The sequence below is a fragment of the Solanum tuberosum genome, unplaced genomic scaffold, assembly GCF_000226075.1.
Source record: "Solanum tuberosum cultivar DM 1-3 516 R44 unplaced genomic scaffold, SolTub_3.0 scf00159, whole genome shotgun sequence".
Lineage (NCBI taxonomy): Eukaryota > Viridiplantae > Streptophyta > Magnoliopsida > Solanales > Solanaceae > Solanum > Solanum tuberosum.
Window position 1 is genome coordinate 519,209 of NW_006239089.1, and position 16,194 is coordinate 535,402.

Sequence of the window (16,194 nt, forward strand, 5' to 3'; positions counted from 1 at the left end):
GATACCATGAACCGGTATGCTAACAGTTTGAGTTTGGGTTCCATGAGAGGACCATTGAATGGGGTTTCATGAGAGGACCATTGAATTGTGTTGTGTATCTACTTGTGATGATTACGTTCATATCTAATGATGATTGATATTGGAAGACGATATGTTGCTCTAAATTGATAACCAATGTGTATTATTGAGAATGTGGGATGCTACATTGATCCTGAATAGATGACTAATATTGTATATGTTCGGTATATGCATGTTTATAATGTTGTGGTTACTTGCATGTGTTTCATTTATTGGGATAGCCGCGTGATCCTACCAGTACACTGTGATTGTGTACTGATACTGCACTTGCTCTTTCTTTGTTGAGTACATGGCATCTTCAAGTGGCTATTGATAGACTTCAGCTAGGTGACTAATGAGTGTGACCGGATTCAAGGGTGAGTCAGTTCTTTCGGGTTGCCATGGATCTCTCTTGTTTAAGTCCACTCTTTTCGGACTGAGACTATTTGTTAAGGTGTTGTTTAGTTTCGGGGTTGTACCCCTTGTTCTTAGACTTGTCGTTAGTAAAGTTTTGGTACAATGACTTTCAGGTTCTAGGTGTTTAATTCCACATTTGTTTAGTTAATTAACTTGCTTCCGTAATTTAATTGTCTTAGTTTTGGTTTAGTTGCTTAGTTTGGGTTGTAGTAGTGGTTCTCCCACCGGATGGTTGTGGGTGCCAATCACGACGGTCTGGGTCGTGATAAGTTTATTGGTTGATTTGTTATGATTAAATTACTTGTTTAATTCATTAATGATACAAGTTCATTTAGTTTACAAATCTCAGAATGCTCTTTCGTTTGCTACATTTTGCATGTGTGTTTAATTCACTTCTAATTCAACTTTAATATGTGTGTAATACATTTTTAATTCAAGTTTATTTATTTGGCAGTTTATTATGTTTCTTCATTTGTTACGATTAGATTAATTTCTACTCTTTCGTATGCGATTAGTTTGGATAGGTTGTTCCTACGAATAATTGAAAATATCGTTTGAAGTTTATATCTCAATTTCAAGAGGGTTTGGTTAACTTTAGAATTGATTTTAGGAGAAATATTAGATTGAAGCTCGAAAAGGATGAAGTTTACGGAACTATATCGCGTTTGTATTAAAGTTGTATTAGATATGTTTCATAATTGTATTAAAGTTGTATTAAAATCATGAATAATACATCCTACATTTATAATACATATTGCAAACTTCACTCCCTTTTTAATGATATCAACTAAAGTAATTTAGGTAACACACTTATAATACATGCACAATACATTTTAATACATATTGCAAACATCACTCACGTTCTTAGTGATACAAACCAAAACAATTTATAAGACACATATAATACATGTTTTATTCATGAATAATATAAGTTTAATTCAGTTTATAGATCATTGTCTTGTTTTTCATTAGTTATGTTTTTCATTCATTCTTGATTCTCTCTTCTAATTCAACTTTAATATTGTGTAATACAATTTTAATGCAAATTTATTTTGCAGTTTTTTGGTTAATTTGTTACTATTAGATTACTTGTTTAATTCACTATTGATACAAATTTAATTCAATCTACAGACCTTTGTCTGGTCTTTCATTAGTTACATTTTTTATCCATGCTTAATTCTCTTTTCTAATTCCACTTTAATACTAGTGTAATACACTTTTAATACAAGTTTAATTCATTTTGCATTTTATTGGTTGATTTGTTACAATTTGATTACTTGTTTAATTCATTATTAATACAAGTTTTATCCAATTTACAGATCATAGAATGCTCTTTCGTTTGCTATATTTTGCATTCATGTTTAATTCTCATCTAATTCAACTTTAATATATGTGTAATACATTTTTAATTCAAGTTTAGTTCATTTTGTAGTTTATTATATCTCTTCATTTGTTACGATTAGATTACTTGTCCAATTAATTATTAATACAAATTTTATTCCGTCTACGAATTATTGATTACTATACGCAAGAGAGTAGAGAGAGAAAGAACAATAGAAAGAGAGGGAGAAAGAGCAGCATAAAGAAAGAAAGGAGAAAAGAACAATGTACAGAAAGAAAGAAATGGAGAAAAAATAACGTACAGAAAGAAAGAAAGAAATGAAGAAAGAATAACAGAAAGAAAGAAGGAAAGGGATAAAGAGCGAGAAAGAGAGACAAATTTAAAAAGGCTAGAGACAAAAAAAAAAAAAGAGGCGAGAAAGAAAGATAAATATAATAAAATACATAGTATTGTTAGATATTGCTATAAATGATAATAATTAAAGAGTATATTTAAAATAAGTAATTATTTTTTAAAAGGGATCCACTAAATAATTAATCCAACTTAGAGTTGACATCTTTTTAATTCAAAATCATTTAGCTTAGAGGTCGTTTAGAGTGTATAGAAATAATGTTAAATAAGGTGTATTAGTAGTATTTGTATTAATAATGATTATATTAGTTATGTTTGCATTAGTTATACATAAATTATTTTCTATATGCATTGTTTGGTGTATTAAAAATAGCGTGTATTAGAAAAAAAATATTTATTGACAAAGATACCCTTCACAATTATGGTGGAAAAGAAGTAAAAAAAAAAATTGAGGAGTAATTGAGTCTTTAGTCATGTGAATACATGCATTAAATTCTCTTACATTACTAATACCTAGAAATCCATGGTATTAGTAATACACAATGAAATGTATAATTACTACTTGCATTAGTTATATACATAGCACAAAAAATGTACCGAATAAGATATTACTAATACACAAAACTAATGCATGCATTATTTTTATTAGGGAAAATTGTATATAATAGCAAACTATTAATTCAAATTAAATGCTATAAATATACTTTGATTTAATTGTACCCTATAGCAAACTATTGCTATTTGCACCACTCTCCCTGGTGGAATCTCGCTTGCCACTCTCGTTTGGTGGCAGTCTCGCTCGCCTCTCTCGCTTTTATACAAACACAAATGTATAAAATGTGTTTGTATTTGTATAAAAGCGAGAGGAAATTGTATATATACATACATTTTCATTCCCCCTCTCTCCCCTCTCCCAGATCTCGCTCGCCACTCTCCCAAATCTCGCTCGCCACCCTCGCCTCTCTCGCTTATACAAACAGAAACGAAACGTATAAATTGCGCTTATGTTTGTATAAAGCGAGAGAAAATTGTATATACACATGCAATTACATATATCTTCGTCCTATACACTTATAATTATACAATATAAGTAAAGAGGTGAAATCAATATCCTATTTCTTAGAAACACAACCTCTTTTCTCCTGAAAATCAAGCATATTTGGCATTAAATATAATTACTCGTCATTATCAATTTAATATTAGAAAATATGAATGCTTATTTTCAGAAAAAAATATTATTCAAATTAGAATAATACGAATATCTCTTCCCTCCCTAATACGAATATCACATACGAATGCTTCAATTTATGTGATATACACAATGTTTTTCTACCATTTGAGTATGATATTATACATCATGTGTATAAAAATGGTGTATTGAAATATGTTCAGCTTATACAGATTATACGGACAAAATCAATTAAACAACGTCAAAATAATAATAAAAAAACTTCATACAACAAACCTATGTGTATAAATTTAGATTGCAGCATAACTTAACATATCAATTTGTGTATATATTAGTGCAATAATTATTATTTTTTGTCTCCAACCCAATTTCTATTATCCATTTTGAAGCTTGATTAATATAGATTTGTGCAAGGTAAATTCATTTTAGGAGGTAAAACACTTTCTATAAAAAATAACTTTATTATGTACGAAAACTCAAATTTGAAACTTTTGAATAAAGATGTAGGGTCACTTACGATATCTCTACAGCCTTCGATGATAAAGTATTTTAGATATTCATTAAGAATGCCAAAATTTATCAATTTAGTGTGAGTGCTTCCATGAAATGAATTGAAAGGCAATTATTAGTAATGTCTAAATGCAAAGCAGCCTAGTTCTTAGAATTAAAGACGACCTATATGTTTGATGGATATGTTTCACCTCAGCTTGTTTGTATATCTATAATATGCTTAGTGGATTTCAGACTCGTTTCACTTAGATTGTTTATATATTATAATATTTTCGAGCATGTTTAATTAGAATTAGAAATTCATATGCTTGAAAAATTCACGTATGCTTGAAGGATCCATACTCATTCCACTATAGTCGATGATCCACTAATCTTGATCAATACCTAAAACTCTTACAAACTCATTTTTGGTTTCATATAAACATGATATTTGCCAATCATATAAACTATGATATGGAAATGAAAAAAATAAAATGTCAGAAGTGGGATTTGAACCCACGCCCTCTTACAAAGACCAGAACTTGAGTCTGGCGCCTTAGACCACTGGGCCATCCTGACTTGATGATAACAATTTTCTACATTTTGAACAAGTTATAAAAAAAAGTACCATGCTTACGGCAATTTTCCCAAACTCTTGAGGAAATGTAAACAATTGGAATGAACAACTATGGAGAAGGTCCAAATCCAAATTAAATATATCAAAGTAGTTGCAAAATTGATTCATTACAATTTATAAGTTTGTGGAACTTTAAAGAAAGGGATCTTAAAAGCAAATTGAAATAGCACACACGTCATCGTTAACATCCCTTTTCTTATTATTGAGATATTCGTTAGCTATTTTAAATATTGAATCATCAAAATTGAACTTTAAAAATCAAATCGAATATCAAATGTCCACCTTTTTTAATGAACTGTTTACCATATATATGATGAGTAACATTAACGAGTGATTTGGATGTGTTGATTGACTTACACCAAAAAGCTCATAATGTTAGAGTTTCAGAATGAGTATCTAACCTCTATATGTAATTTCTCTAAAAGTTAACATGTCAAATATAAGAAAAACTATGTTCTTAAAATATCTTACTCTTCAATACATAATTATCGATTATCGAATTAGTACTATCAAACTTTGATCAAATTTAGCATCTACTTTTCATAGTCATATGTATATTTATACATTACTCACTAATAAAAGGGAATAGCACACACGTCATCGTCAACATCGTTTTTTTTATCATTGAGATATTCGTTTGCTATTTTTAATAATGAATTATCAAAATTGAACTTTAAAAATCGAATATCAAATGTCCACCCCTTTTAATGAATTGTTTACTATATGTATGATGAGTAACATTAACAAGTGATTTGGATGTCATGATTGACCTACGCCGAAAAACTCATTATTTTAGAGTTTGAGAATGAGTAGATGATATGTAATTTCTCTAAAAGTTAACGTGTTAAATATTTTTTTTTAAAAACTGTTTTCTCAAAATATCTTACTCTTCAATACATAATTATCAAATTACATGCAACGTATCTATTTTTAATTACTGATTATCGAATTACTGCTATCAAACTTAGAAAATCTCGAAGCAAATATCCCCAACGTCCACACACCTAGTTGGGAATACCGAACATCGCCTAATTACCATTCTTGTAATTACCATGTAAAAGCAGGGCAATTTAGTAAAAGGGGGAGAAATATGACCGTTGGGAAGATCGTCCCTCTATATTTACATCCGCCTGTTCTTCAACTCCAAACCTCTGACGAAAAACACAAAATAATTTTGAGAAATCATCAACATACTGAGAAGAAAGCTTGATAATCTTGTGTGCAAATTCTCTAAAGAAGGCTGTAAATTTCTCTATTTTGTGAGTTTTTTCTCTTCTTCTGCTATCTATCATCTTTTCGCTGAGATTTAATCGCTGAGAAAAATTAGTAGTAATTATTTTCGTCTAACTGCTATGGAACTATGTTCAATTCTCGAATCTTGTACATTTGTCAATTGGGGTTTCTTCAATTTTAGGGTTTAAGTTGAAAATAGTTTTTAATCTCAATTTTTTGTTCTTCATATAGATTAAAGGGAATTGTAGCGATCTGATCTTGATAGAAACCCTAGGTACTTAAGTAAGATCATAACAATAACCCAGCAATTCTAGAAGTGATATTTTCCCCTTTACAAACAAGAATGTTAAAAAAAGAGGCATCTTTCTACTGCAATGTTAGCAAAAATTGAATAACAGACAATGTCTTGGAATCATTTAGTTAAGTAGGATTAAGTCTGCGTAAACTTGCCCTCCCCAAATACTGCTTCTGTGATTACATTGGGTTGTTGTTGGAGTTATGTTTGGTTATAGTTTTTGCCAATAATATTTGGTTGTTTGGAAGTGTAAAAAGTGACAACAGGGTTTTGGTTGTTTGAAGTTGTATTTGGAATTTTAGATGACAAATGGAAAAAAGTGGATAAAATGTTATGGCCAAACGACTCCCTGTTTGGCATTATATTTGGACATCTTTTTCTTACCCTCTTTCCGGGATTGATAGTTATGTTTCTTGCTATTACTGCAAAGCAAATGGTTCTTACATGGTTGCACTGAATATAGAGTTTATACACATTGCTTCTTATAAAGTCATGTTGTTTAAGCTTTGGTTTTTGTATATAATGTTCATTTCTTTGTTGCTAAACTAGATGACCTGGTATGTTAGGCAAAAGACTTTGTCTTCAGTAATGTAGTAACACTGTCTATATTTAGTTGCCGTCTTGAAGATGGCAGCATTGATAGGTATCACATTACAGAGAATCTTTCTTTTTCCATATGCCCTTTATTGGGCAGAATTTGATCTGCTTATCTTGAAAAGCTATTACTAGCTTTTTTGATCTTTGCTAAATCTGTTTCGTGCTACCACTGCAGATGTTATTCTAAGTGATTGAATAGAGAATATAAATCTATACGCACTGAACTGAAATGTAACATAAAATTCTTTGATGATTACATCACTCAATTGTTTGTTGTTGTTGCTTGTACTTTCTGAATGTGATCAATCATGTCTTGCTCTCATTTCATGTTATAACCTCATTTACATGGTGCAGGATCTTCTTCAAATTCTGTTGGGACACAAAGACATGGCTATGCTTCAGGATCAGAATATCAATATACATTTTGATGGTAGAAACCTCATTACATCAACCTGAGAGTATAGTGCTATGATATACTTCTGTTGGTTCACTAAAATTTATTTTTCACAGGTGCTTCTTTGTTTGGAAAGAATGATACTTCCAAAGCCCTGAAGAAAGGAGGAGGACTTGGCGGAAGAAAAGCACTTAATGACATCTCTAACTCAGCAAAGCCTTCTTCTCTGCAGGCATCAAAGAAAAACTCCGCGAGTGTTATTTCCATTGGGAAAGATCTTAATGCCACCAAAAACAAATTTATTGCTGGGACAAAAGATAACCTTGCTAAAGTACCTGACAAGGGTGGTAGGAAAGCTCTCACTGATCTTACAAACTCAAGCAAGCCATCAGCAAAGCAGGGGTCCAAGAAGGGACTTGATAAGAAATTGAGTGCTGCTGCAGCAGCAAATATTCCAACTTCTATAGCTGAAGAACAATTTCTGCATGATCATAAGAAGTGCATCAAAGCACAGAGGAAGGTGTTCGACATGGACTTTTTTCTGAAGGAAGTTGGACTAGAGAATGGTAATAAAAAAGTTACAATTGAGCAAACTATGTCTTTTTGTTGTTTTATGAAGCAGTTGATAATCTGATTTTCGTATGACAAATATACATGTGCAGCTACTTGCATCTTCAGGTACGTCTAAACTCTCAGTGAAGTCAATGGGGAGCAGGATTCCGGTTACTTCTTCAATAATTTGCTTGATCCATATACAACTGAAAAGAGGCATATGACAGATATCCCTGTGGAGCTACTAGCATCTCCACGCGTGTCTAAACTCTCAATGAAGTCAATGGTGAGTAGGATTTCGGTTACTTCTTTAATAATTTGTTTGATCCCCATAGCTTTTATCAGTTATTTTTCATGGTCCTAGTTATCTTAAATCATACAGTCTTATGATTCTGTGAAATTAGAGTTGCTTCTGAACCTTTTTTCTGTTGGTTTATTTGTGAATCAGTCTTTGACGTACCAGCTAGAGACCCCTGTGAAGAAGCACTTTGAGGTAGAGGAGATGCCAGAACTGCTGATGTGTGATCAGGTTCCTAAATGTGAAAAAAAGGGAACTTCTGGAGACTCTTCACCTTTTCTGGGATCTCCAATATCACCAAAGCTATCATCTATGAGCTGGAAAGATGTCAGCGATCCATGTTTCACCTTGACTGGAACACCCGATCGACAAAAGTATTGATGATGTATTCTTTGAGATGCATGATCCCCAAGCAATTTCTGGTGGTCATCAATTAGTTGGCTAAATGACTGTTGAACTTGCTTAGTTCTTTCTGGTTTTGCGGCAAAAAGGCAGACTAGCTCCTTCGTCTCACATGATTTTACATTTTCGTCATATTAACTGATGTTTTGGATTCTGTTCCTCCTATTGTAAAACTTAATTTCCTGTTTCAGATGTTTATGAATTGCTGGAGTAGTCATTTACACCTTCTCTTGTTTTGACTTTTTTGCCTTTGTTTCTTTATCTCGTTGTCTACAAGGTTGTATAAAATATTGCACCAAGAGGAGTAACTTTGATCTAAATTTTGTAATGTTGACATTTTTTTATCTTCAATTGATTTGTCAAGTTGAAGCATGTTTAATTCTCATGTTTTAAGGAAGCTTCAATCAATGTTCTGATCCTGGTATTGGTTATTTTAGTTGTGGGAAATATTGGTAAATAGTCTGCAGGGAGCATTGGACGACTATATTTCCGTCATTTCCCTATATACGAATTCGTTTGGAAACAGAGCTCTTTTATCGCGAAATTAGATCTGCTATTAATGTTGACTTATTTGTCAATCATGCCTGGAAAACAGATACTCCCTCTGTTTCACAAAGAATGACCTGGTTTGACTTGACACAGAGTTTAAGTAAATAAAGAAGACTTGTGAATCTTGTGGTCCTAAATTAAAGTTATGTCAAATGTACAAAATTGCCCTTAATCTTTTGGTTTAAAACATGTCACGTGGAAAGCAAAAAGTAAAATGTTACCAAAAAGGAAAGAGATCATTCTTTTTGAAACTGACTAAAAAGGAAAGGAGGTCATTCTTTGTGAAACGGAGGGAGTACTATGTTTACATATGGATCCCTACATCGTTACTTTCCATTTAGGATTAGGGATACATGTAATCAGACCTATTTTTACGTATCTATCTCAGGCATTGACAGAACCAGAAGCACCTTCTTTCAACGAGAGGGTATTCTTTCGACTCTTTTTCTGAATTCGGCAATCACTACCCCAACATCTTTCAAATGTGCTAAAAATTCAGTGTAGTTTGTTTTTTCTCATTCATAGTGCTCGATTAATCTACTAATAAGTCATTTCATTCATCTATCACTTTATTGTCTAAATGGGAGTTAGAAAGAAAGTTTTGAGCTCATATTGTTTATAAATTGAAAATGAATGAGTTGTTTGTAATTTTATGGTGCAGTGTTTATATCGGACTGACTCGTTATTAAACTTTTCTTTCTTCCCTTTCCTCCTTGTCACAATTCTATCAGTCTCTCCCAAATCTACATACAAAAATACAAGCATATGACATGATTTATTCTATTTTGTAATATTTCCGTGCAAATTAATTATGATCTAACCGAATGGAGTTATTCATAACGTTACGTCCTTCATATCGCTTAAATTAAAACTAGCCATTGGAAATATAATATATGTGTAATTCATGTAGAATATGTGTGTGACCATATATAATTTCATGTTTACCGATTAAGAAAATTAAATAATGAATTTGACCGACTATTTGAGTAACTATTCCAATAAAAAGAATCAGTCTGATAACATATGGGATTATATTAGTTACACTACTTGCAGTGAACCCTGGTCTAGTTGTTACCAGGCTAATGTGCAGGGAGATTTAATTTCGACCAACCTTTGAGTTTATGCCTAAATTCCATATTATTAATAATATGTGTTTGAGAGAATTAATTCTAGGGTTGCATAATTGTGTTGTAGGATACAGATAACTTTTTTGTACAATGCATGTTATTTTTAATACATCAAATCAAATAATGCATAAAAAATAATTTATGTATAACTCATACAAACATGACTAACACACTCTGTAAATCATTAATTTTGTACATTCTACCAAACGACTAAGTGATTTCAAAATTCATTATATATACGAGTAAGATTTAGGGGTCGTTTGGTATGAGGTATTGAGAGAAATAATCCATGTATTATGTATGGTATTACTTAGTACTATGTTTGGTAGAATTTTTGGGCCCAAGTATAACTAATTCATGGATTAGTTATACACCCTACATGGTATTATATGAGGTATTACGAATACCTTCCATTTGATGGTATTAGTAATACATTAGATTTAATACCATTAGATATCTATGTAAAGACAAAAATATCCCTCAAATCATTTTAATCATTTTCTTGATTTTATGTTTTATATTTATACTAGAAATTTATTTAAATAAATTAGCTAACAAATTTTATTATTTAGAGAGTTTTTTGTTAATAAATAAATGCAATACATATCAATACAATATTTAAAATGTGAGTTCTTTAACATTTACTAATTGAAAAGGCAAATATATCACCACATGACATTTGTGATCTTGATTTAATATATTACTTGTTGATTTATATGTGGTTTCTAATTATTTGTATTTTGAATCATTTATAAATTGCATACATAATAAAACTACAGCTTGTAATTTTTATGTGTAAATGTAGATGATTTATTCGATTTTACTATTATTTACCCTTTTTTCGGTTTTAAAGTAGATGGTCTATCTATTCTAAATTGAAAATTAACTTTTTTTAAGTGATTAATTTATTAAGATAATAATTGTTTACCCTCAAATAATTCAAGTGAGAAAATAGCAAACATGACAACAAAATTGTTTCTCCTAGCTAGCTAGAAGGTTATAAAAAATAATATTGTCCCGGCAATTATCTACCTTGATCGATTACCTAAAATAGAAAATCTCATAATAATGCAAGGATATAATTGAAAAGAAGTTTTTTGTAGAGTTTTAATCTAAACACAGAATGAGGTCAAAAGCAATGAACCAAACACTTGATAAAAAATATATCTTGCATTACTAATCCCTGCGGTTTTTTCCCTTAATAAATGACCCCTTACAGACATATAATCCAATCCTTTTTTTTGGACCGTGCGCGCAAAGAACACGTGGAGTGGCGGGAAGTGGAAAAAAATGTTTGAAGTTTGAATCAAACAAAATTTTCACCTTTACCAAGGTGGGTTGTAGGTATACTGGTTTTTATATTTTTCTATTTTGAAGAAATTCTACTGATTGGTATTCAATTGAAAAACTAAAAATGTAATATTTGTAGAAATTTCACGTAAAATATGGAGAAATTAAGGATTGTATTGATGAATAAAATTGTTAAGTACATACTCTTCTGGGAGAGAATTATAGAGTCCTAATTAAGTTAACTATTAGAGTCTTATTACAATATCTATTACTACTATAATAATAAAATAATTATAAATAATCTAATCCTAGTTGGAATATAATTCTAGTTGTAATCTAATCCTAGTCGACTTCAACTAGTACAATAAGTAGCAACTTAGTCGATATAAGTAGTCTAATTCTAGTGTGACTCTAATATTAGATCAGTATTATAAACTCGTGTGTTGTAAACACGTCAATCAGCTTCTTTGGAACTATTCCTTTGACATGTCCAATCATCAGTTTTCTTTCATCTTCCGCGACAGTCACAAAATATGTAGAATCAGTTTTGGTGGGAGGCACACTTTTCCTTTTATAAAAAAATAATAATTAGAGGTCTCAAATTTAAATTTTAAATAAAATAAAATTTGTTAGAGAATAAAGAACATTTTCCTCTTAAATTGGGCTTACACTGTAAATTTAAATTAATCAGAAATCTGAGGATAAAAGTTAGTATAAATTTTAGGAATCACATAATTTTAATATGAAATTACAATTTATCCCTATTTAGTATGCCAAAAATTACACCCTTCAAACAACTTTATTATATTTTAAAAAGATTCCTTTTGTTTTCAATTGATTAATAATTCCTACATAACAATATTTACGTTGCAATTTTTGTATTGTAATATTTGAATTATAATAGCAACATTACTAATCTTGCATTACTTGTTATTAATTTGTAGTATAATGCAATTTTGACATTATTGATTTCTACATAACTTGCTTTCGAACCAATTAACCATAATAGTAAATTTTCAGTTCCTACATCCACTCGTCAACTAAGAAAATGCAGTATTGTATTGTCCGTTTAGATCAACTTACTATTAGATGTTTTTTACTTTTAAATATAATTTTTTTAGTCTTTGAAGTGTAGGGAAAGATTAAAAAATGTTTTTAAACCCTCACATTTAGATTAACAATTTTTTTAAAAAAATAAGTCAAAAGTTAAAAGTATGTATCTTCTAGCTTTTGACTTATAAGTCGATCCAAACGTAATCAATCAAACTCATATAAGTGATATATATAGTATATATATATAGATGATTCCAAACTCAAGAACTGATGGCATATTCCGGGTAAAAAAGATACCATTTTCTACTCTAGTTTATGCTACAAACTTTTTGTCTTCACAAAAAATAAAATAAAAAAGATTGATGTTTTAAATTTCAATATGATAAGTTTCACATTTTTCATTTTATCTTTAATGCTAATTTTTTTTTATAATTATATAAACATTAAGAGGTATTTAATCACAAAATTTATTTTTTTTACATAATTTTCAATTTAAATATAAAATCAATTCAAACATATCGTATACATTGAAATCAACATCGACAATACGGGGTAGAAATAGTCTTGGCCAAATTCATGAGAAGTTAACAACATCATCCATTCACAGCCACACATGCCCAATCTCTAGTTTCTACCTCAACCATGTAAGTTGAAATGTTACATTGTATATAATGTAATTATCAACAACTCTCATCTCACTTGAGAATTAAGTATAATTGCTTTCGATCATTTACACAAAACTATTATGATCAAGTAATATAATATGGTTAACGCGTGTTAGTTTGAATAAATATATAATGATGATAATTATGAGTGTTGAATTTGAATCTTGTTCACGCAAATGATACCTTTGACTTGCACCAGCGGTACAAGGCACTCCTATGCTCCTTATAGGTGCACTATTGATTATATCATAGATTTTGTCAGTTTTTTAAAATAGATATACATATATATACATGATTTTTTTCGAAGTTAATGAGTGCATGTGGACCTGACTTTGAATGTAGGTCCGCCTCTATAAATGATAGCTTGTACTAATAAAATGTGATATTTTCACAAATCGTTGAATATATTGTAGACAATAAAATTCACGTCAAGAACGGAAAAGTATCGCAACAATCGTATTTTGTTGATTTAAAGTACTAGTGTTACAATCTCTATGATTCCTCTGATTCGTCTTTTCAGATATAATTCAAGGGATCTTGAGCTTGATCTTGGATTCAAGGGATTTAAAACTTGTTCTTGAATCTTTGATGAACTTGAACTTGAACGAACTTGAATGCTTGAACTCTTAAACTTGTAGCTTATAGAGAAATTTATGGCGTTTGTACCACGAGTTTTTCTCTAACTTCTTGTTTAAAATTTTCTTATGTCCCTTTTCTAAATTATGAGGACCATATTTATAGTTTTAGAATAGATGAGTTGTGATTGGAATAAGATTCTCTTCGGCAAATAAGATTTAAGTAATATGACATATGGGCTTTATGGAGCAGACTTGTCATTTCTGACACATGTCATGATCCTATTGACCTTTTTGTTTGACTTTACATGCAACGTCATTTGCTACTTTGGCACCAAAATAGGCATCTAGGATGACATGAAATTGAGCTTAGTAAAATTGGCTTATCTACTGTAATTCAAATCAATTAATTTAGACTTTAATTAAATTCATATTTATTGGACTTAAATAATTAACCCAATTATATTAATCCATAATATTTATTTGGATTAATATATTCATGAATTTAATATAATCCGAATCATTTTATAAATTTATAGTTAATAAATTTTAAATGATTTTTTTTTATATATATATATATATATATTATTGTAGATTAATTTATTCATTTATGTTTCGATCACCAATAAATGAAATTGTTGAACAATTTTTTTTGAACTTAACTATGAGCGAGTATGATAATTAAAATTTATTTTTAGAATAGTGGACAAATAAAAAAAAAAAAGGTAATAGTATAGCATAAGACAAATAATCCAAAATTATCTAGCTTTACTTTTTTTTTTTAATCAAAGACATTATCTAGCTTTACTCAATTGCAAATGACTACAAAAAAATTGTTAATTTGCGCAGATCAAGGTTTAACTGTAATTTATCTGGGTTTGAAGGGCAAAAACGTCAGAGAACGCCGCTCCAGCGATGCTGACGGTAATTTTCAAAAAACAAAATAATAAAATAGGGTTTGGGCGTTTAGGTTTTGAAGCCAGATAGGGTATCAAGGGTAAATTAAGCACGCAGACAAGGGCAATTTGGTCACAAAGACAACCTTAAATACGTGGCGTTTTACTCCTTTCAATTTGTGTCATATCCTTCCCCAGGCTTGTGAGGAAGAGAAGAAGAATTACAACAAAACGTCGACTATCGCAAGGCTAGTTTCCGGCGAGTGATTTCCGTCGCCGATCGAGTTTTCCGGCTGAGATTTGTTTTGTTTTCTTCATTCACATAATTAAACCAATATATCAAGAAGAAGAAGGATCTGCCATTGTTTCTGTTAGAGAGACCTGAAGATTTAGTTGTTTCTGCGAAGATCGCATTCTTTCTGAAGAATCCGTCAAGTTTTGAGTAGAAGAAGTCGTCGCGGAATCTTTACTTGTCGGCGGGTTTAATTTTTGTTGGTTGGAAAGAAAATTAATAGGTATTGAAAACCCTAGCTAATGCTTTTCTGCGATTTTTTGTTCATTGTTTTTCACTAATCATCGAGGAGAATATACAATGTTTGGGACTACCAGCTATGTGGTTTTAAAAGACAAATCTAGGGTTATTTCCTTCCTTTTCAAGCTGTCAATGGCTTCAAGATTCATGATCAGCCCGGAATTGCCTTTGTTTTGTCTACTCTATAATGATTCTCCAGTGCCGCGAGAATTGAAGTTGCGATTTGATCAAAATTCCTTTCAATTTGGATTTAAAAATTCGTAGTTTTATCTTTGATGATTCTTTTCCGGCCTCGTGTATATCAATCAATAGCTGAAGCAATTGAAGTTGCGATTCAGGATCAGGCCGAAAGTGCCTTTGTTTTGTCTACTGTATAATGATTCTCTGGTGTCGAGGCAATTAAAGTTGCGATTTGATCAAAATCCCATCCAATTTGGATTTTAATATCTTTGATGATTGTTTTCTAGCCTCATGTATATCAATCAATAGCTGAAGACTTAAGTGCTTTCTGGTGGCATAGGATCTGTGGTTGGAGGTCAGAAATAGCTCATAAAACAAGAGGTTGAGGAGTCAACTAAGCATCTCAGTGGAGGGATTCAATACCCAGATACCTAAGCAAATCATCAAAGTGTCTCGGGGTCCCATTCCTGGAAAGACTCGGCTTCAAAAACTTAGGTGGAGCTTCCGCCTCTCTTTTAGATTCATATGTAATGTCTGCGTTTTCAAAGCCGTGATCTCTTTTAGATTCATATGTTCAAATTATGATTCTTGATTAGATTCATATGCTAGAGATCATATTCTGCCCACTGAGCCACCTTAGAGGAAGGGTGGTCGCCAGGAAATTATTTGGTGAACAAAGATTAATTGGCTATTATGAGTATATATATATATATATCATTTTGCACTTCCTTAACACCACTGAGAAAAAAACTGCACACCCTTCACCAAATTCCTGGCTCTGCCATGTGGCAATTCTGGGTCTATTTCATTGCTATTCCCTATATTTAAATCTTTGTGTTCTCTACTTAGGCTATCTGTTTCATCCAAGGTAATTTGTTAAATATATAGGATCTCTACTTAATCTCTCTTTTTTCTCTGCTTTCACCTTTTTTCCCATCTTACATGCACAAATGGCGCAAAATTGGAGTCTGTACCTTCACCGTGACATTGCCCCCCCTTCCCCCTTCCGCGACATTTCTCCTTTTTTCCCCTTCCCCCCTCCGCGACATTTCTCCTTTTTTCCCATTCTTCCCC

The 16,194-nt window shown here is 31.1% G+C and overlaps 2 protein-coding genes and 1 non-coding gene across 6 annotated transcripts in view; 2 read left to right on the forward strand and 1 right to left on the reverse strand.

The window, feature by feature from the left end:
- Positions 1–4,340: 4,340 nt before the first annotated feature.
- On the reverse strand, positions 4,341–4,424 carry TRNAL-CAA (transfer RNA leucine (anticodon CAA)). Its single transcript has one exon. It is a non-coding gene; the product is annotated as a tRNA-Leu (tRNA).
- Positions 4,425–5,602: 1,178 nt separating this feature from the next.
- Positions 5,603–8,481, forward strand: LOC102588162 (uncharacterized). The gene is made up of 5 exons (XM_006353846.2): positions 5,603–5,741; positions 6,962–7,037; positions 7,118–7,567; positions 7,781–7,839; positions 8,002–8,481. Exons 2-5 carry the CDS (start codon positions 6,995–6,997, stop codon positions 8,230–8,232), a joined length of 783 nt encoding a protein of 260 aa, XP_006353908.1. The 5' UTR covers positions 5,603–5,741; positions 6,962–6,994; the 3' UTR covers positions 8,233–8,481.
- A 6,031-nt stretch (positions 8,482–14,512) lies between these two features.
- Positions 14,513–16,194, forward strand: part of LOC102588494 (uncharacterized) — a 6,703-nt gene continuing 5,021 nt past the window's right edge. For 2 of the 4 annotated variants that reach the window (XM_006353847.2, XM_006353848.2), the window contains exon 1: positions 14,513–15,615. The gene's annotated coding sequence lies outside the window, so the exon portion shown is untranslated. The remainder of the gene's footprint in view (positions 15,616–16,194) is intronic. The other 2 variants (XM_015311546.1, XM_015311547.1) reach the window with 2 other exon arrangements.